This window comes from Neophocaena asiaeorientalis, unplaced genomic scaffold (genome assembly GCF_003031525.2).
Source record: "Neophocaena asiaeorientalis asiaeorientalis breed wild unplaced genomic scaffold, Neophocaena_asiaeorientalis_V1.1 scaffold91, whole genome shotgun sequence".
Lineage (NCBI taxonomy): Eukaryota > Metazoa > Chordata > Mammalia > Artiodactyla > Phocoenidae > Neophocaena > Neophocaena asiaeorientalis.
The window spans coordinates 11,673,767-11,697,001 of record NW_020173198.1 but is presented as its reverse complement, the minus strand read 5'-3'; the positions used below and the strand labels follow the sequence as shown (position 1 = coordinate 11,697,001).

The window sequence follows — 23,235 nt, the reverse complement described above, 5'->3', positions numbered from 1 at the left end:
CCGGGGCAGCTTAGCCGTCAGCACAGTGGGGGTGGCCCGGCCCCCCGGCGCCTCAGCCTCACCCCCCAGGATCCCCGGGAGGCCAGCCTGCCGCCGGGCTGACTCTCCTCCTTTGTCTGCCGCAGCCCGGCTCGCCCCCTCCGCCCCAGCAGTTTGCGGTCCAGCACTCTCTGTTTGGGAGCCCGGTCCCCAAGACGAAAGACCCTCCCCGCTACGAGGAAGCCATCAAGCAGACGCGCAGTGCCCAGTCTTCCCTTCCAGAGGTAAGGAGGCCGCAGCTCTGATGTGGTGGGTCCTCTTCAGCTTGAAGCCCCGGTCTAAGATGGACTTGCCTCAAGAGAGACAAGTTTCATGACTAGTAAGCCTTGCTTGCCTTTTAAATGATATTTAAAATCAAAATACCATTCACTTTGGAGACCCGCAGCGGTTTTCAGCAGCCATATAACCTGCGGTTCCTATTTACTCAGAATTTCAGTGTTTGTCTGTCTTTAACTTCTCCTGGGGGCCAGAGGCGGGTTGTGTTAGGGATAGATGTGTGTATGTGTGACCAGGGCACGTATTTTACACAGGACCCTTTTCTAAAGCCACCATTTGTCAGGCCCGCATCAAACTGACCCTCTCCTGCCCAGATGGCCTTCCAGACTGCCCATCACCCTCTGCTCCAGGCAGGCTCACGCTGCTCGTATTTTGAGCAGATGCACTTCGGAAGGGACAGACTGAGGCCCTCCCGGCCCCGCCACGTACCGATTCCCGCCTCATAACCGTGCGTCCCTCTCCTCTGAGCCTGCCTTGTTGCTTTGATAAAATAGGACGAGCCGCACCTATTCCAGAGACGGAAAAAGAGAGATAGAGCTCCTGCTTGTAAGAGCACCTGGCCTCCGGTGGGCACCGAGAACGACAGTCTCATCAGACCTTGCCCTGAACGCTCCTCCTGGGCTCGCTGCCTATTTAAAGCTTAAAACTCAGCTCACTTTCAAGAAAGAACCCCAGCCTCACAAGAGGATGCAGGGAGTGAACCTGATGCCACCGCACGGGTGCTGACAGTGGAGGGAGAGGTGTGCTGATCAGAGGTAGACCTTCTGCTTTCACAGCCACAGCAGTTGCACCGGTAGAGTTGTGCTGCTTGCCTTGCTCCCACAGTCCCCATGCAACTCCCTGGGGCCTCCTCGTGCAGGGGGGTGTGTGGGGCCAAGGACTCAGCACTTCCTGCGCAAGCGGCAGCCGTGGCCACCTTGACCTATGTGGTCGCCCCAGCGAGCAGCTGCAGACACTGCTCCATGGCGGCCAGAGTGCCTGGTGTGGCACACTCACACAGGGCATGCAGGGTGCCCGGGCAGGCTGCCTCCTCGAGGAAGCAGACAGTTTGCACGTGCTTCCTCGCATCCACTTACTGCCGAAGGAAGGTGACTAACTGTAAGACGTTCCTTTAGTTCCAGACTCAGCCAGGGCCCCTGTGTGTGAGGAAGGCCACTTTCAGAAGCCAGGTTTAGAGACTGCAAGAAGAGGTGAAACAAACGGTGCTGGCCCAGGCTCTGCTCCCCTTGCTCCACCCAGAAGGAACATGTCTTCAAGAAAATCCTTCCAAATCTGGCTCTCACGTATGGGTTACTCTGTACCGTTTCCTTCACCAGTGTGACGACAACAGAGAATCATCTTCTCCCCTTAACCTAAGAGAGCTGAGTGGAATCCCTGCCCTTTGTCCATCTCTGGTTCATGCATCAAGTTCTGTTCGGATGGGGAGCTAGCTGTGGTTCCTCTTTATATACCACTGAGCATCAAAGTCCAGGGATGCTGAGGTTTTTAAAATACATTTACTCGGACTTCCAGGTCCACTACTGGCTAATAAGTAAGGCCCTACCAGTTCAGTCTTCCCACAGATAACAGCTCTAAAGCCTGGTCATAACACAAAAAGCAGTTCTGTGAAGTCACTGAAGAGTGACTAGAAAGAGTCATATTCTGATGAGGAGTCTGTACTGAGGGGAGGGAGTTAGATGGCATGAGTTCCCTTTTTCTGCTGCTTTTACTCTGGGGTCAAGCTAAGCGGTGAGGTTACTGGTAGAAAAACCACAGCCTTTATGCCTTGGGAAACCAGAGGACTGGTTCCTTGCCTTCTGGGTTGCTCTCAACTGAGAGAGGAGATGCCCAGATTCTGTCTGCCCACATCTCTGGGCTGACCCCTAAGCCACATAGGTAGGGAGTAGAGTCGTAGCAGATCAGCTAAAGACAAAAGATCTGACCTGAGATTGGAACTGCTGCCCAAGAAACATTTTGAGGTTCAAGTCCAACCCAAGTTAACCGCCTACTAAAACAAAAGAAACCATTCATCTGAGAAAAATGACAGAATACAGTCTCCACGATTTGATATCCACGACAGCCGTTCATAAGTCGGCAATGTACAAAGAATCAGGAAAGTGTGACCCTTTCTCAAGGGAAAAAGGCAATCAGCTAAGACCAACCCCCAGCTGATTTGAATGTTAGAATTTGCACACAAAATTTTAAAACAACTATTATAACTACCAATAATGTAAAAGAAAATATAACTGTAATGAAGGAAAAGATAAAGAATGTAAGCAGATATAGAGATGCTTTTTTTAATGAATGGAAATTCTAAAACTGAAAATTACAGTGTCTGAAATGAAAAAAATTATAGATCTTTGCAGAATGGAGATGGCAGAGGTAAAAAAGTGAACTTGAAGAAAGATCAATAGAATTTATCCAATCTGAATAACAGAGAAAAAAAAAAAGATTTTAGCTCATTATTGACCGTGGGATTTTTGCAGAAATTAATGCCCGTGGCTGGCAATTTTTATTTTGGCCAGCCAAAAATTAATTCTGTTATTTCACTACCACTTCGTGGGTTATTACATTCAGTATTTACACCTGACACACCTGTAAAGTCTTCTAATTTTCATGAAATGTTGTCTTCAATCCACTCTTCTGTAGAAGCAAAGGAGCATTCTCCAGCACCGTGAGTTTCATTTTCACTTTCCATATCAGTATCAATCACTAAGGTTTTCTGTCTTTTTGTTGGTCTAGTAGTCACATCATCTGAATCAGAACTATATTCTGAAGTACTATGAGAACTTCCGAGACACTAGCATATATGTCGCTCAGACAATCAGAAAGTATATGCATAAACATTCACTGAAAAACTCTTCACTCAAAATTTCGCGCTGCGTCACTTTTGAAAAATTTACATTTATAATAGACACAAGGTTGGAACAAAAACCTAACAGAGGAAGAAATGTGAATGATGAGGACAATCATAGGTTGTATAATGAACCCTTGATCAATTTTACGCTCTAACAACTTCGCACAGTGATATTAATTGTATCACTCTCTAAAAATGTATTAATACGTCTCCAGTCAATAATGTTCGGGTAACAAAAGACGTATTAATACATCTCTGGTCAATAATGTGTTAAAAAAAGGTGAACACAGCCTCAGAGACCTGTTATTTAACATCAAACAGTCTAACATGGGTATGATAGGAGTCCCAGGAGACGAGAGAAAGGAATGAGGCAGGTAAAATATTTTAAGAAATACTGGTCACATCTTTTACAAATATGATGAAAGCCAAGTTTACAGCTTTGAGATGCTCAATGAACACCAAATGGGATAAAACAGAAGGCCTCATCATATCCCAGTCAAATTGCTGGAAGCCAAATTTAAAGACCAAATCTTGAAAGCATCAAGAGCAAAGCAGTACAATACACACAGGGTAACAACTAGCGTTGACCCTTGAACAACCACCTTTGACCCTTGAACAACACGGTTTAAACTGCACAGGTCCATTATACACAGATTTCTTTCAGTAAATACATAGTACAGTACTATACAATCTGTGGTTGGCTGGAACCATGGATATGGAGGGCCAACTATGAAGTTACACATGGGGCTTCCCTGGTGGCACAGTGGTTAAGAATCCTCCTGCCAATGCAGGGGACACGGGTTCGAGCCCTGGTCCAGGAAGATCCCATATGCCACGGAGCAACTAAGCCTGTGCGCCACAACTACTGAGCCTGCGCTCTAGAGCCCACGTGCTGCAACTACTGAAGCCCACGTACCGCAACTACTGAAGCCCGCACACTTAGAACCCGTGCTCAGCAACAAGAGAAGCCACCACAGTGAGAAGCCCGCGCACCACAACGAAGAGTAGCCCCCACTTGCTGCAACTAGAGAAAGCCCACGTGCAGCAACAAAGACCCAACACAGCCAAAAATAAATTTTAAAAAATTAAGTCATACATAGATTTTCAACTGCTTGAGGGTGGTGGGCAGTGCCCCTAACCCTCATGTTGTTCAAGGGTCAACTGTATTTGATTTATGGCTGACTTTCCATCAGAAACTATGGAAGCATGAAAAGAATGGAACGACATCTTTAAAGTTCTTGTGGGGGGCTGGGGGTGGGGTCACTGTCAACCTACAATTCTATATCAAGTAAGAATATCCTTAAAGAATGAAAGTGAACTAGAGAGAATTTCAGGTAAGGAGAAATTAAGAATTCATTACTAGAAAACCTGTATTATAAGAAATGACACTGTCTTGAGGGGCTTATAAAATATATAGCTATAATACTTAAAATAACTAATAAAGGGGCTTCCCTGGTGGCGCAGTGGTTGAGAGTCCGCCTGCCGATGCAGGGGGCACGGGTTCATGCCCCGGTCTGGGAAGATCCCACATGCCGCGGAGCGGCTGGGCCCATGAGCCATGGCCGCTGGGCCTGCGCGTCCAGAGCCTGTGCTCCACAACAGGAGAGGCCCGCGTACCGCAAAAAAAAAAAAAGATACATCTGCAAATTCTTTTACATCCCTCCCTGGGCTGAACTTAGTGACTTGCTTCTAACATATAGAATTGGCAGAAGAGATGGTGTGTGGCTTCTGAAACTAGGTCATAAAAGCCACCCTGCTTGCGCTCTCTTGGACTACTGGCTGTGGGGAGCATGCCGTGTGGACCGTCCAGCAGCGCTCTGCAGAGGCCCATGTGAAGAGGAACTGAGGCCTCCCATCAACCACCACCACCTTGTCAGTCATGAAGTGAGTCACCTTTACAAGGACATTCTCCAGCCTTGAGATGGCTGTAACCCAGCCAGCATCTTGACTACCACATCCTATAAGACCCCACGCCAGAACTATCCATCTAAACCATTCCTAAATTCCTGACCCTCAGAAACTGTGAGAGAACATCACTGTTTAGTGTTTTAAGCCACTAAGTTTTTTTGGACTAATTTGTAATACAGCAATAGATAACTAATATATGCATCTACAAGAGGCATACTTTAAATACAAAGACACGGGTTGAAAGTAAGTGATTGGAAAAAGATATACCATGCAAATAGTATGCATGAGAATTTCTGGAGTAAGCAGAGATTGGAACAGACATTTCATCAAAGAAGATACACAGATGACAAGTGAGCACATGAAAAGATGCTCAACATCATTACTCATTAGGGAAATGCATATTAAAACCACAATGCAATACCACTACTCGCCTGTTAGATGTCTAAAATTAAAATGACTGACCATACCAAGTGTTGACGAGAATGGAGAACAACTGGAAATATCCATTGCTGTGGAAATATAAAACAATATGATCACTTTGGAAAACAGCCATCTCTTAAGAAAGTTGAACATACACCTGCTCTATGATTCTGGCATCCCATTCCTGAATATTTACCCAAGAGAAGAGAAAGCGTTGTGTCTATACAAAGACTTGTACACAAATGTTCACAGCACCTTTGTTTGTAATAGCCAAAAAATACCAACAATCCAAACAAACTGATATTTCCATACAGTGGAATACTTCTCAGCAAGAAAAAGGAGTGAGCTGTTCCTCAGCTGTACTCTACAGCATGGTTAAATCTCAAATTTATTATGTTGAATGCAAGAAGCCTCCTTTACCCTCCCCCTGCTAAAGAAAGTACATACTGTATGACTCCATTTATATAAAACTCTAGAAAACGTAAATTCATCTGTAATCAAGGAAAGCAGATCACTGGGTTTGCCTGGGGATGAAAGGAGCATTGCAAAAGAGCATGAGGAAACTTTAGGGGAAACGGATGTGTTCATTATCTTGACTGTGTTGATAGTTTTGTCGATGTATACATATGTCAAAACTTATCAAACTGTATACTTTATGTAAGTGTAGTTTTTTGTATGTCAGGTAACTCTCAATAAAGCTGAAAAAATATAGTATGAGCACCTTTATACATATCTTATATTTTTACATAAATGCAAATGAATAAAGACATTTTTAAAAGAAAGCGTCAGAGGCCTCTCAAAATGCAACCAGTGATAGAAAATAAGTGTATAAGTCGGCTGAGCTGGGTAAAAAAAAATCTTAGATTTTTTACAATTTTTTCACCCCATTCTCACTCTGTCAACTTACCAGCTGTGACACATTGGGAAAATGGTGTAATGTCTCAGGTGACCTCAGCGTTTTCAAAATTATCAAATGATAGATTAGGCTAGATGTTCTGTAAGGTCCGTAAGTGCTCCCAGTTGTCTAATGCTTCCAGGTTTGTACGAAAGAAAGCTAACGTATATTCTCCTTTGTTGTAGATTTCCAATGCACACAGTCAGCAGATGGACGACCTCTTTGACATCCTTATTAAAAGCGGAGGTGGGTCAAAGTCACATCAGACCCCACAAGGGTCTTATCACAGGTTTATGCAAGTTTTCCTCTAGAGCTCACAGCGTATCTGAGTAGTGAGAAACATATTCTTCTAATTCTACCTCAGTTTACTCTTTTAAAGCTGTTAAATTTAGGTGATTAAAATGAAGGAAAAGCCATTGTTTCACCATAACACAATAATTTAATAGATTTAGCAATAGATGTATGCCTGTTGATAGACTACCTCAAAATAGCTCAGGAGAACCAGATTTAAAGACCACATTGAAAAACTTCAGAATTACTCCACGTAAATGTTGTTGTGATGGGATGAAAATTCATTGTGCATGTTTCATAAAACCTAGCTACCTAGCTTGGGCTCTAGTAACTTCCTTAAAATTCAAAGGCAAGCACTTTCTACATATGATTGAAAACCTTAGATTTTTACAATTTGTCATCTTAAAAAGGGATAAGGGACGTTAACCACAAAAAAAAAAAAAAAAAATCAAGGATCTCTCTGCCTCAGCTTACATATCTTTAAAAATAAGTTTCAAAACTTCAGATGCTGTTTTGGAATATTTTTTAAGTATTATCAAATTACCTTGGTGAAAGAGTTTTATTCAGGTTTTTAAAGTGATCAAAATTTCTCCATTCATAGCAGGTTCTATTTGATTTTGAGGTTAATGATTTTGTCGTAATGTTTGACAAACACAGAAAATTCTTCATATTTGACTATAGATCTACATGTGCTGATGTATATCTAAACTATGGAAATTAAAGAAATAGATATACCATGGCCTGAATTTAAGGTTAAAAAAAAATAATAAAATGCTTTTTGCCAAATCTGGTGAAAATACTTTTGGAAATGATTAAAAAGAATAATGTTTACAGCCTAAACTTGGAAATTAAAATATGACAAAGTCACAGTAACAAAATAACAATTGAGTTATTTTCTAAAAGGGATGATTTTTTATGGCAAAGTATCCAATGAGTATGTTATTTTATCTTACTGTATACTAATACCAGTAATAATGAGAACAGAAATTTAAATAGTTGATTGTAAAACTAATTATTTAGATTGCACTTTCAGCTTTCAAAACAATTCTAGAGATGACAACAGGTAATGAAGAGCAGCATAACTGTCCTAAAACAGGCAGTGCCCACAGTGTACAGTTCACGTATAGCAATCAGGTTGTAAGTTCTTTCTCTCACTTATTTATGCATCCCAGTCACTGAATTGTAAGAGCGATTATTAAATACGTTTCCTGGTGTATCTACATATAAATGAAACCAGTCAAATACTCATAAGAAAGTGAAAAGGATATTTTATTCAAATATATGTAGCTAAGTGAACACTGGTATCTATAGCAGATGGTCCGTTAATTTGCTACTTGATCTGGCAAGGAATAACACGTAATTAATGCTTATTAAGACATTTACCAAATCCTCAAGATTTTATGTGAGCTCAGAAAATGAGACAAAGAAAAAAATAAGGTAATCCACCTCATCTTGGAAAAGATGTGTTAGCTTTAACTCAGAGATGACATGAGAACATTGTATCTTTTAAGGACTTTATATAGAATGTAAATGGCTAAATTCAGCACACAGTTCAACTATAATGACAAAAAAAAGAATATAAGTAGAGCTTTCAAAATATTAAGGATGTACTTCGTGCCTGTACAAACTCAGGGTATCCACTTTGACATTCACTGTAAGGGTGGTGTGCCACTGTAATAGCAGATTCAAGGTAGAGGGTAAGACAGGAGCCTGTCTTCAGCCTGGAATGACTGAGAATAAGAAAAGGATCAAATAATCTAAAACCATCGGTTCCCACCTGGTGGTAGAGACTGCTTTTAACGCTTACTCTTAGTAAAAAGAATGGAAAGCATATCAGAATGTTATCAGCTTAAATGTTTTATCTATTTAACTAAAATATCCATCATCCTAAAGGTTATCCAGGACTGTCCCTGACCAACAGCATCCTCTTCCTAACTCTGAGATGGACCGTGTATGAGTCATCACAAAAATACAAAATAATTGCCCTGGTAGTTAATAAAAAAACGTTTAAATGGTACTAAATCATTATTAATTATTTCAATTATTTTGCAGAGATTTCCCTCCCTATAAAAGAAGAACCTTCTCCTATTTCCAAAATGAGACCAGTGACAGCCAGCATCACCACAATGCCAGTCAGCACAGTGGTGTCCCGGCCACCACCCCAAGTCCAAATGGCACCACCCATATCCTTAGAACCTATGAGCAGTTTATCTGCCAGCTTAGAGAACCAACTAGAAGCTTTCTTGGATGGCACTTTGCCTTCAGCCAGTGAAATTGCTCCACTGCAAAGCAGCAGCGAGGACAGGGAACCCTTCTCCCTGATAGAGGATCTCCAGAACGACCTGCTGAGTCACTCCGGCGTGCTGGACCACTCACACTCACCCATGGAAACTTCCGAGGCCCAGTTTGCTGCGAGTACTCCCTGCCTGTCCCTTGACCTTTCTGACTCGAACCTGGACAACATGGAGTGGTTAGACATTACCATGCCCGGCACGTCATCGGGACTCACTCCTCTCAGCGCCACTGCTCCGAGCATGTTCTCTGCCGACTTCCTAGACCCACAGGACCTACCACTGCCATGGGACTAACAGCACAGATTTCTCATCCCAGAGTCCATGAGAGTCAAGAAGATGAAGATGATTGGAGAAGGTCAGTTTTTAGAGACAGATCCATAGTTGCATCATTGCAATTATAATATGTTGTCACAGAAAGAACGGAGGGATGGTCAGAGGCTGGAAACCAAGTTTGAAAACATTTCATTGCATCCAGCAGTGAATGCCTACGATTTAATATAGCACAGAGCCTTCTGAAAAAACACTGCTCCAAGAAGACTTATCTGTTTCTCCAGACTTCAGTAAAGAATAAAAGGTACCTTTAGATAAAAACATGAAGCAGAGTAATGTGTGCAGGGCGGTGATACCAGGGCCTCTGGTCATCAGCTACATTTAAACGTCTGTGGCCACTTTGAGACCCTAAATAAAAGGCAGACGGCTCCACTCACAAAGAAGGGAGGTGAGAGACCACTGCACAGGGTATTTCCTAGAAATGGCCTGAGCCCAGCCCAAGATGCAGCAGGGGTCAAGGGCAGTGGTCAGCAGCAGCCAGTTCAGTGACGGCTTCCCACTGAAGACTTTTTGGTTCCATTCAGAAACCAATGTAATTTTTTTGTGTGTTATAGTTTATTTTGTGATTTTTGGGAATCTTACTTTAGATCTCCAAATTTAAATTGAAATGGAAGCTCTTCCACCATAACCAGACAGTGTCTACAAAAGACTGCCATAAACAATCCACTGTAAGAAGTCAGGTGTACTGATAACACTGAAAATTCTATTTGCAGCCCTCTGGGTTGATTAGGTTGATTTTAATGTGTATCTTAGACATCTGTACGTGTGCTCTGACATTGTGATGTGTACAGCCTACACTGGAGTAAGGCATTAGGTACCCAGTGGTCCTACTTCTTGTAATAACTCTAATATTTCTGGAGTACTTGAGCCACATGTATTTCCGTATTTAAAGAATTGCTGACTAACTTTCAGGTAACCAGACCCATCTCAAAGAACCAAGAAAAGGCTTTAGCATAAAATATATTTCTGAGCTGGTGAGTTGCAAAGAAGGCAAGGGAGAAGTCTATCATCAACCTAGGACATTCCTACAACGGTTACAGGTGAGACAGTGTCGCCAGGTTGGCCAGTGGGCCCAGCCCTGGCCGTCCTCTTCTCTGTCGCTTATCCCTGGTTACTGTTTTAGAGGCTTGTAACTGGATGTCATACCTGAGCTCTCACTATATCATCAAGCTGAAGATTGAAAAACTGGAGGTTTTATTAGTTTTTTATATAGAAAAAAGATTTGTTGAGTAGTTTCATAATTTTCTAATATGCCAACTATCACAGGATTTCCAAGATTATTTCAATCAAGCTAGTCATTTAAGTAAGTATATGATAAAATATAAATAACTGAAAAAAACCCCCACCTGAAATCTACCCCAAAGTGTGGAGGTTTTTATTACATAACATCATTGTGCTCTCCACCTCACCTTGTATAAACCCTACGTACGGTCAGGTTTTTTCCCTGGGCTGTTAAATGGTGAAAGTTGCCTCTTGCAAGTCACTGTGGGAACCTGACCCACTACTTGGAAACAGTCTGTGAATCATTTCTGGGTTTGTGTTCTGCCTAAGAACTGATCTTACTGTATATTTTTATTTCAGTTTGTAAATTTTACTACATGTAAGAAAAGTCCATTTTCCCAGTATTCAGTTGCCCACAGCCCTCGAGCCCTCAGTTGAAAGCCCTCCCAACTGGAAAGTGCTTCTGGATGATTCAAGCAGAGGCAGTCATGCACAGTGTGGTCTGCAGTAGGTACTTCGAGTGTTTAGCAATTGGTAATCCAACGTGTGGGAGCCAGTAACCGTTAACCACAGCGCCGCCATCTGACCAAGCCCAATGGGACAGTTAACGTCCTGGGCATGGCGTGCATCTTGAGTCAGTTCCTTTCAGAGGCCCTGTGGCCAGGGGCAGGGCTGTTGACCCGGGAAGGTACTTTTCTTAGGGGAAGTCTGGGCCCTGGGTTTTTGTCTGGGGCTTATGTGGTCCACACTTAGACTCTAAGCATCATCTTCATTCAGATTTAAATGGCTTATTAAATTAGCACCAAATATCAGTGAGTCAGCAGGAGGCAACTGAACAGCTAGTGGTGCTGGCTCTTGTTGAGTAACTTTCTGTTTCCATCATCCCGAATTGTGTACATAGATTGTTCTCTAGCCCTCAGCTCCCCTTACTGCTTTTTTAATATAGATTTGAAACATGCCACAGGAAGGTTGCTCTCCAAAAATACACACTGCATTGCAAAGAATGCCATCTTATGAGCCTGGTCTCTCGACTACAAATTGCTGAAGTGCCCACTTCACGTGTCTGTTCAGACCTTCACGTACCAGCATTTCCTTTAAAGGCAGGCAAGGGGCCTCTAGTACTGACTCTACCAGCCACCTACTCGCGGCATTCCACCCGGCCCTCCGTCCTGGTTTGAGCAGCCAGCTGGGCCTCTGTGACACCAGTGCTGCTCACCAGGGTCTCAGCTAATGTTCCAGGCTAGAGCAAGGACACAGACTGTGTGCAGCGTGTGACGTGACCAAAGGTGACATTCTGTGATCACAGCCCCTCTGCCCTAACTCAGTGAACGTGATGGTAAGCGCAATGGGAAAGGCGTGTGTTTACCGAAGAAGACGGTCTTGGGTGTGAGGTGAGCTTCACAGCCCTTTAAACAGAGGGCAGAAGCACTGGTTGGATGTTCAGGTGTGTGGTTTAGAAGTGGTGCTGTTGTGTACCATCCTGCAGAGCAGCATACCAACTCCTAGAAACATGATCTCATAGCCAGTCGTATTTCCTAAATATTCCTGAAACACAGTAGTATCAAGCTTACCCTGCTAGTGTATATAGGTGTCAGGTCTTGTCATTAAGGACGGGAGGAATAGAAAGTTACGCCGAAGCTTCAGGCATATGTGGTCATCTTGTACGTTTCAGCAAAGCATGTACTGGGAAACCTTAGGACAGTGTGAGTGGTTCACGTTCTGGTGTTTTTCCTGAAATGTGCAACCTACTGTATAGCATCTGCCACATATTTGTTCATAGATGTAGTCTGAATTCATGGAACTTCTTGCTCAGATACTATTTGTGTTTGTTTTATATGAATATTTTTATGGCACAAAAAAAAGACCTTACTTAAAATTTCCTTTTTACAAACTGCACGGTTGTGTGAGCCATGGAAGTGCCATTTCAGAATCGTGGCAAAGGCAGTGTGGTGTGCGCCCCAAGCTGCCACCTGTAGAGGGCACCGTCACAAGCTGTGCAGCCGGTGGACCCCGAGTGATGATGGATCAGGAGTGTTACCCATTTTGTCACCAAAGCTGACTCAGGCTTCCTCTACCCCAGATCAACCCCAGATCATTCCAGGCCACACAGCTTTCTCCAGAGTCCTTTCACAATTCCCAAGCTGAAACCAGCCACAACAGTGCCGGGACCGTCCCTTTACTGTCCACAAACAGCCTTTGGCCGGGTTTGCACCATACCCTCATGCTGTTTCTGGGGCCCATCTGGTGGCTCCTGCCATGAGCCAGGTGGAGGGTGGCAGCCAGGGGCTGTTTCAAGAACTTCCAAGAGACTAGCTGTCAGTGTCCACCAGCAGAGCCACCCGGGGCTCCACAGCAGGTTCGCAAATAGCCCTCTGCGTGTCGCCATCCGTCACCACCACATCAGTCCCGACCACTGGCACCAGAGCAGGACACCAGGCAAAGTGTCCCCTGCCTGGAGGCCACAAAATTAGCCCACACTCTCAAAGAACACTAACTGGAAGGTCAGGGTTATCAAAGGAACACAGCTCACAAGTGCAGAAATGTGTATTTGGAGAGCATCCTAACTGCATTTCAGCGCATCTTTTAAGTGGTTTCAGTCAAAACTGGAAAATAACAATTAATGTGTAGTCATTCTTCTTCCTGGTTCAAACCTTTGATAACTTGCTCATTCAGCGATGTTTCTGAGCTACGTTTTTACTTGTGAAGTGACTGCATGGCAATAAGCAGGTCTATGTTTGTCCCCATTCACCCTTTCTTGCAGTATTTGAGGAAATGCATCATTGCAAAGGGTTTCTGCCTGAAATCTCTGATTTGAGGCCTGTAATTCAAAAAGCTGCACATGTTTACAAAAGAGCTCTTCCCCTCCATGCAAACACGTTGCTCTGTGAATCATTGGAAAATGTCACGATTCTGTGACAAGAGGATGGCAATCTCGGATCTGCAAGGTGCTGTCTGGAATCAAATAAAACAAGTCATTGGCGATCTCAACATAGCTGTCGTGTTCAACAGAGCTTTGTGCCAACTACTAAGACAAAGCTTTAACCAAGTTCATAGAATCACCGAGACTCATAACGATTACCTCTCCACATTATGCTGTAAGGAAACTTGCTGATTTAGGAGGAGGAGGAAGCATTTAGGAAAGGGTTTAGTTGCTACCAAAAGCACTTAACCTCGAAAAACTAATAGTAATGCAAACTTGCTTCAATGGAACCAAAGGCATTGCCAAGTATTTGCCAAAAGGAGGCACTTTTTATTTAAAATTTGAGACTAATGAGATCTCAAAAATCAGTCCCAAAAAGGTATTATCCGTGTAAGGTTATAATTTTCACAAAGATGTAGATATTTCTCTATTGTTTTCATGTAAAATAGTATAGATTTGTTTTGTTGGGTTAAGAATAATACGTATTTAGCAGTAATACAGAGTTTTTTCCTTTCTACGTACAAATTAGTTTTCTTCTCTTGCTTGCAATAGAAATACGACGTGATAGGTGTTTCTCTTCTTATTTTCATTGTCACATTATGTCTTAGCATCTCACTCTATGAAAAAAAGGAGAAAGATACCAATCTGCAGAGCCCTGCTTATCAAAGCACTAGTTTAATAAAAAACTATGGCAATCGGGGGTCCATTCATGTATTGCCTTTATGTTGTTTTTTAAAAGAAAAACCATGATGCCTTTGTATTTGCTGTTTGCACCCCTGAAATCAATTCCATGTCACGTTTGAATGCCATACATTTTGCACATGTACTGTACATAGGTAGCGCACACTGTATTTTTATATGTGTGCACATTTATCAGATCTTTTGTACATAGTGGCCGTATTGTAGCTGACCGGGAAATGTTTGATATCTCAGCAATTTTGCATTTTTGTGTCTCAAATAAAAACATTTTGACGTACTATGATTCTTACTATGCAGAGGAAAGACCACATGCTATGGGGTCAGGAGAGCTGAGGGGGGCAGGTGGGGAGGAGACACTGCCTTCAGAGCAAGCCTTACAGCAGTCACCAGACACAACAAGCGGGCGTGCTGAGGCAGGTTTTGTGAATCACACATCCAGTGCACACATCCCCTCGCCCAGGTCCAGGATCGTGGGATACAAAATAGAAACAGGTTACCTAGCTGAACTTGACCATGACAAGATTTGACACCAAAACCGTGTGCATTCTCCCACAATCATAAGGAAACCCCGAATGAGAGACGTGGCGAAGGCTGTGGTCCCCCGGGGGTGGGTGTGTACACACATGCCTGGGGAAAACTGGCTCTCGCTTTGACAGTAATAAATGAGCCACCAACACGATTCCCAAAAGACCCGGGTAATCATTCAGTTCAGCCACATTTCAGAAGCAACTATTTCTATGAGGTGCTTTTATAGACCTAAAGAAATGGTCTTTAGAATTCAGTTTATTTTAGTAAGATGGCATTTGATTTTCAACCCAGAAGCCCATGGTTAAAATAGAGTTTTGATGACATAAAACAGTAATGGGTAAACCTGACTAACAGCCCAAACTTTCATATCAATATCTGACTATGAAAGTGGGTGTCATATCACCCTCAGAGAGGGAGAAAAGAAAGATCACTGGTTGCCTAAATAGAACAAAATGTTCATTATCCGCTACCTTTAGGGACCAAGGGAGCAGCCTCAACAGACCAGTAAGTAGATGATGCTTCCAACGGACTAAGACATTTGTAACATCACATGTTACCAGCCAAGATCCTCCCCTCGGGGAGAGAAAATCATGTCCGAGGGAACAGAGACAGTGCCCCAGGCAGTTCCAGGAATGAGCAAGGGACAGAGCTGGGAGCTTTAGGGAAGGTGCCGGAAGAGATGTGTTAGGACGTGTAAAGGACATTCCAAACAGAGAAAAACCACTTGGGTGAGGTCAGAGTAAAGAAAGAGATTTTGGCTGAGGCCCTGCTCTGTGCCAGGCTGAGGGCTAGATGCCGGAGTTGGGCTGAAGGACAGAATCTGGCCAAGAAGTGCTGGGAAACAAAGTCTGGAAGGGTCGACAGCAGAGCATTTAAGAAACCCAGACCTCAAGGGGCTTAAGACTCTTCTGGAGATAGTTCTGTTTTCTTTGGGTAATACAGGCCTTCGAAAGCCTTCTAGACAGTGGACACAGTCATCATTTAGCACCTTTGTGACCCTCTGCAGCACACCTGCTCTAGAGTCGACAGGACTACGAAAGCGCTTGTCAACACAGACACACCCACACACTTCGTGATGGCTGGAAAGGAATGACACCTAGGAAAGACCCGCTTCAGGACAGGTATAAACTACATGTCACCAACAATTTTATGTGCCACATAATCCTCTTGAAGATTTCCCAAGTCACCTAACGACCATTCCTTTGCCCCTCCTTCCACAAATAGCTTAGCTTCCCTTTCTGATGGATATTAACTTTCAGAAAGAAACCCCATTTGGACATCCTGGCTATCTCTTCTGCTAACTTTTATGACAAGTTATTAAAACTAAACCCACAATGTATACTTAGACAAAAAACGAGGCCACTAGTCAACTGACTGCCCCTGGTGGATATGACCGTGTGACAGATCATTCCAGGAGGAAGCTGCTGACATGGCCCTATGGGCGGTAACCGCAGTGCGTACTCACCCTTCTCCCCACGTCCCTGGTACACAGCGCCAAGGCACAGGAATGCAAGTGGAGACAGGTTAATAGAAACAGCAGCAAATGTAGTAGATGCTGCTAAATGCCAGGCCCTGTGCCAAACACTTTATGTATAAAACCCTCGTTTAGTAAGTCTACGAGCAAGGAACTCTTCCCATCCCCATTTAATAGATGCGGCAACTAAGGACAGAGAAGGAAAATGTCTTGCCCGAAATTACAAAGAAAGCAGAGTGTGGATTTGAGACCAAGCTTCTGACATCCCAGAGCCCAGATCATTTCTGTAGACTCGGTACATTCACTCCAACGTCTTTGTTCAGATACATGACAAAACCAATTGATTATAGCAGACGTAGTTCATGTCAGTCATGAGGTTCACCCCAACTGGGCATCTCTCAAGTCTCCTCGATCTCACACATTTTACAAAGTAGCTACTCACATGGATGGTTAACAGCATCCAAAGTACAGCTTGTACTAGGTTAACTCCAACCAGAACCTGGGTTACAAGACTGGGGCATCTTAAGTGAAGCCCACAGGTGGGGCCACACACAATGACTCACAAAACTGCCTACTTGGGCTGGGTACCTGGAGCCACTTGAGCACACCTCAAAACCCAGCATTCATAGAGCAATTTTACAATATCTAGTAAAGTTGAAGATACAAACTCTGCAACTCAACTTTTTTGATATTCATCCTTGAGAAACACATGCCCACAGGCAATCACGTGCAAGAATTAACACGAAAGCATAGTTTACAAAGCAAACACTGAAAACGACCCGTATGCCTTTCATTTTGCGAACATTTAAACAGCAATTTACACAAATGAACTAAATCTAATGTGCCAATGTAAATCAATCTCAAAATAAAATTTCGTGAGGTTCACCCCAACTGGGCATCTCTCAAGTCTCCTCGATCTCACACATTTTACAAAGTAGCTACTCACATGGATGGTTAACAGCATCCAAAGTACAGCTTGTACTAGGTTAACTCCAACCAGAACCTGGGTTACAAGACTGGGGCATCTTAAGTGAAGCCCACAGGTGGGGCCACACACAATGACTCACAAAACTGCCTACTTGGGCTGGGTACCTGGAGCCACTTGAGCACACCTCAAAACCCAGCATTCATAGAGCAATTTTACAATATCTAGTAAAGTTGAAGATACAAACTCTGCAACTCAACTTTTTTGATATTCATCCTTGAGAAACACATGCCCACAGGCAATCACGTGCAAGAATTAACACGAAAGCATAGTTTACAAAGCAAACACTGAAAACGACCCGTATGCCTTTCATTTTGCGAACATTTAAACAGCAATTTACACAAATGAACTAAATCTAATGTGCCAATGTAAATCAATCTCAAAATAAAATCAATCTCAAAATAAAATAATATTTTCTATATAATAACTTGTCATCTGCAAATAGTGACAGTTGTACTTCTTCCTTTCCAATTTAGATGACTTTTTTTTTTTTTTTGCGCAGTATGCAGGCCTCTCACTGTTGTGGCCTCTCCCGTTGCAGAGCACAGGCTCCGGACGCGCCGGCTCAGCGGCCATGGCGCACGGGCCCAGCTGCTCTGCGGCATGTGGGATCTTCCCAGACCAGGGCACGAACCCGTGTCCCCTGCATTGGCAGGCGGACTCTCAACCAGTGTGCCACCAGTGAAGCCCTCTCCCTATTCTTTTCTGTGAGTTGGAAATAGTTCCTATTTAAAAAAAAAAAAGGACTTCCCTGGCAGTCCAGTGGTTAAGACTGCACTTCCACTCTACGGGGTGCAGGTTCAAACCCTGGTCAGGGAACAAGGATCCTGCATGCCATATGGCGCAGCCAAAAAAAAAAAAAAACCTTAAAAAGAAAAAGAATTACACAGGAATACATTGAACAACTGCATGCCAACAAATTAGTTAACTTAGATAAAATACACAAATTCCTACACAGACACAAACTACCAAATATTAACTCAAGAAGAAAGAAAAGCTGAAAGCTTTTCCTTTAAGATGAGGAACAAGACAAGGATGCCCACTCTTACCACTTATTCAACATAGCACTGGAAGTCCTAGCCAGAGAAATTAGGCAAGAAAAAGAAATAAAAGTCATCTAGGAGCTTCCCTGGTGGCGCAGTGGTTGAGAGTCCACCTGCCGGTGCAGGGGACACGGGTTCATGCCCCTGTCCGGGAGGATCCCACGTGCCACGGAGTGGCTGGGCCCGTGAGCCATGGCCACTGAGCCTGCGTGTCCGGAGGCTGTGCTCTGCAACGGGAGAGGCCACAACAGTGAAAGGCCTGCATACTGCGCAAAAAAAAGTCATCTAAATTGGAAAGGAAGAAGTACAACTGTCACTATTTGCAGATGACATGTTATTATATAGAGAATACCCTAAAGAGTCCACCAAAAAGTGTTAGAACTAATAAATTCAGTAAAGTTGCAGGATATAAAATTAATATACAAAAATATGTTGCATTTCTCTACACCAATAATGAACTATGAGAAAGAGAATTAAGAAAATAATCCTGTTTAGAATTTCATGAAAAAGAATAAAATAATGGGTTGGCCAAAAAGTTCGTTCTGTAAGGTGTTACAGAAAGACCCGAACGAACTTTTTGGCCAGCCTAATACTTCGGAATAAATTTAATAAATTTAACTAAGCCCATGCACCACAACTACTGAGCCTGCGTGCTGCAACTACTGAAGCCCGTGTGCCTAAAGCCCATGCTCCGCAACAAGAGAAGCCACCACAATGAAAAGCCCGCACACAGCAACAAAAAGTAGCCCCCGCTCGCCACAACTAGAGAAAGCCCATGAGCAGCAACAGACCCAACGCAGCCAAAAATAAATAAAATTTTAAAAATAAACAAATTTAACCAAGGAGGTGAGAGACCTGTATATTGAAGACTATAAGACACTGATGAAAGAAACTGAAGACACAAATAAATGGAAAGATATTCCATGCTCATGGACTTGAAGAATTAATATTATTAAAATGTCCATACTACCCAAAGCAATCTACAGGTACAATTCCGATCAAAATTCCAATAGCATTTTTCATGGAAATAGGACAAACAATCCTCAAATTTATATGGAACCACAAAAGATCTCCAAATAGCCAAAGCAATTTTGAGAGAGAACAACAAATCTGGAAGCACATCACATTTCCTGTTTTCAAGCTATACTCCAAAGCTATAGTAATCCAAACAGTATGGTATTGGCATAGAAACAGATACATAGGGGAGTTTCTGGTGGCCTAGTGGTTAGAATTATGGGCTTTCACTGCCACAGCCCTAGTTCAATCATTGGTCAGGGAACTGAGATCCCACAAGCTGTGCAACATAGCCAAACAACAACAACAACAACAAAACACAGACACAGATCAATGGAACAGAATAGAAAGCCCAGAAATAAACCCACACATATATGGTCAACTAATCTATGACAAAAGAGCCAAGAATATACAGTGGGGGGAAAGACAGTGTCTTCAATAAATGTTACAGGAAAAACTCAATATCCACATGCACAAGAATGAAATTGGACCCTCACCTCATCTGGCACCACACACAAAAATTAACGCAAAATGGATTAAAGCCTTAAATGTAAGTCCTGAAACCATAAAACTCCAAGAAGAAAACAGAGGAAAAGCTCCTTGACATGGGCCTTGGCAATGACTTTTTAGATATACCAAAAGCACAGGAAACAAAAGCAAAAATAAACAAGTGGAACTCCATCAAACTAAAAACCTTCTGCACAGCAAAGGAAACAATCAAAAAAAATGAAAAGGCAACCTACAGAATAGAAAATATTTACAAACCATGTATCTGATAAGGAGAAAAGGGAACCACTGTGTACTGTTGGTGGAAATGTAAATTAGTACAGCCTTTATGGAAAATAGTATGGAGGTTCCTCAAAAAATTAAAAATAGAACTACCATATGGTCTGGCCATCCCACTTCTGGGTATATATCCAGAGGAAATGAAATCAGTATCTCAAAGAGATATCTTCACTTCCATGTTCATTGCAGCATTATTTGCAATAGCCAAGATACAGAAACAACCTAAGTGTCCATCAACAGATGAATGGATAAAGAAAATGTGATACACACACATGCAAGAATATTATTCACTCTTATAAAGGAAGGAAATCCTGCCATCTGTGACAACATGGATAAAACCCAAGAGCATTATACTAAGTGAAATAAGTCAAACAGAAAAAGACATATACCGTACACGATCTCACTTATATGTGGACTCTAAAAAGGCCAAACTCGCAGAAACAGAGTAGAGTGGTGACTATCAGGGGCAGGGGCAGGGGAAGGAATGGCATGCTATTGGTCAAAGGGAACAAACTTCCACTTATAACATGAATAACCTCTGGGGACCTAACATACAGTATGGTGAAAACAGCTAACAATACTGTATTGTATTGTACTGAAATTTGCTAAGAGAGTAGATCTTAAGTATTTTCATCACACACCAAAAAAAAATTGGTAACTATGTGGGTAATAGATGTGATAATTAGCTTGTCTATGGTTATCCTTTCACAGTGTGTAGGTATATCAAAATATACCTTACATATATACAGTTGATTATACCTCAATAAAACTGGGGGGGGGGAAAATGAAAAAGTGCTGAACGAAGAAAACTGTCAACCAAAAATTCTATATACAACAAAGTGTCCTTCAAAAGTGAGGAAGAAATTAATACATTCCCAGATAAAAGCTAAAGGAGTTATCACCACTAGACTTGCCCTGCAAGAAATGCTAAAGGGACTCCTTCAAGTTGAAATGAAAGAATGCTAGACAGTAACTCAAAGTCCTATGAAAAATAAGGTTCTCTGGTAAAGGTAAATATATGGTCAAGTAAAAACCTCTATTATTGTCACTTTGGATCTTAACTCCACTTTTTATTCTTTCATAGGATTTAAAAAAGAAAAGCATAAAAATAATTCTAAATCTATATTAGTGGGTACATAACATGTAATGATGTAATTTGTGACATCAATAACAAAGGTGGGTGTAGAGGAGCTGTAAAGAAGTAGAATTTTTGTATGTGAGCAAAGTTAAATGGTTATCAGTTTAAATAGATTGTTATAAGTTTAGGATGTTAAATGTAACCACTACAAACAAAATACATGGAGAATATACACAAAAGAAAATGAGAAGGGAGGAGATAGGTTCAAGATGGAGGAGTAGAGGGACGTGCTCTCACTCCCTCTTGCGAGAGCACCAGAATCACAACTAACTGCTGAACAATCATCGATAGGAAGACACTGGAACTCACCAAAAAAGACACCCCACATCCAAAGACAAAGGAGAAGCCACAATGAGACGGTAGGAGGGGCGCAATCACAAGAAAATCAAATCCCATAACTGCTGGGTGGGCGACTCACAGACTGGAGAACACTTATACCTTGGAAGTCCACCCACTGGAGTGAAGGTTCTGAGCCCCATGTCAGGCGTCCCAACCTGGGGGTCCGGCAACAGAAGGAGGAACTCCTAGACAATCAGACTTTGAAGGCTAGCGGGATTTGATTACAGGACTTTGACAGGACTGGGGGAAACAGAGCCTCCACTCTTGGAGGGCACACAAAAGAGTGTGCACATCGGGACCCAGGGGAAGGAGCAGTGACCCCACAGGAGACTGAATCAGACCTACCTGCTAGTGTTGGAGGGTCTCTTAAAGAGGCGGGGGGTGGCTGTGTCTCACTGTGAGGACAAGGACACTGGCAGCAGAAGTTCTGGGAAGTACTCCTTGGCGTCAGCCCTCCCAGAGTCCGCCATTAGCCACACCAAAGAGCCCGGGTAGGCTCCAGTGTTGGGTTGCCTCAGGCCAAACAACCAACAGGGAGGGAACCCGGCCCCACCCATCAGCAGACAAGCAGATTAAAGTTCTACTGAGCTCTGCCCACCAGAGCAACACCCAGCTCTACCCACCACCAGCCCCTCCCATCAGGAAACTTGTACAAACCTCTTAGATAGCCTAATCCACCAAAGGGCAGACAGCAGAAGCAAGAAGAACTACAATCCTGCAGCCTGTGGAACAAAAACTACATTCACAGAAAGATAGACAAGATGAAAAGGCAGAGTGCTATGTACCAGATGAAGGAACAAGATAAAACCCCAGAAAAACAACTAAATGAAGTGGAGATAGGCAACCTTCCAGAAAAAGAATTCAGAATAATGATAGTGAAGATGATCCAGGACCTCGGAAAAAGAATGGAGGCAAAGATTGAGAAGACGCAAGAAATGTTTAACAAAGACCTAGAAGAATTAAAAAACAAACAAACAGAAATGAACAATACTATAAATGAAACGAAAAATACACTAGAAGGAATCAATAGCAGAATAACTGAGGCAGAAGAACGGATAAGTGACCTGGAAGACAGAATGGTAGAATTTACTGCCATGGAACAGAATAAAGAAAAAAGAATGAAAAGAAATGAAGACAGCCTAAGAGACCTGTGGGACAACATTAAACACAACAACATTCGCATTATAGGGGTCCCAGAAGGAGAAGAGAGAGAGAAAGGACCTGAGAAAATATATGAAGAGATTAGACTAAAAAACTTCCCTAACATGGGAAAGAAAATAGCCGCCCAACTCCAGGAAGCACAGCGAGTCCCATACAGGATAAACCCAAGCAGAAACACACCAAGACACACAGCAATCAAATTGGCAAAAAATAAAGACAGAAAAATTATTGAAAGCAGCAAGGGAAAAACGACAAATAACATACAAGGGAACTCCCATAAGGTTAACAGCTGATTTCTCAGCAGAAACTCTACAAGCCAGAAGGGAGTGGCATGACATTTTAAAGTGATGAAAGGGAACAACCTACAACCAAGATTACTCTACCTGGCAAGGATCTCATTCACATTCAATGGAGAAATCAAAAGCTTTACAGACAAGCAAAAGCTAAGAGAATTCAGCACCAGCAAACCAGCTCCGCAATAAATGCTAAAGGAACTTCTCTAAGTGAGAAACACAAGAGAAGAAAAGTACCTACAAAAACAAACCCAAAACACTTAACAAACTGGAAATAGGAACATACATATTGATAATTACCTTAAACGTGAATGGATTAAATGCTCCAACCAAAAGACACAGGCT

General features: G+C 42.7%; 1 protein-coding gene across 3 annotated transcripts in view; it reads left to right on the top strand.

Moving 5' to 3' along the window:
- Positions 1-14,407, top strand: part of MRTFB (myocardin related transcription factor B) — a 201,373-nt gene extending 186,966 nt beyond the window's left edge. For all 3 annotated transcript variants that reach the window (XM_024744478.1, XM_024744479.1, XM_024744480.1), the window contains 3 exons: positions 126-263; positions 6,560-6,620; positions 8,718-14,407. In XM_024744478.1, the coding sequence (XP_024600246.1) occupies positions 126-263; positions 6,560-6,620; positions 8,718-9,253 (735 nt within the window). In that variant the 3' untranslated portion in view covers positions 9,254-14,407. The remainder of the gene's footprint in view (positions 1-125; positions 264-6,559; positions 6,621-8,717) is intronic.
- Positions 14,408-23,235: the final 8,828 nt, after the last annotated feature.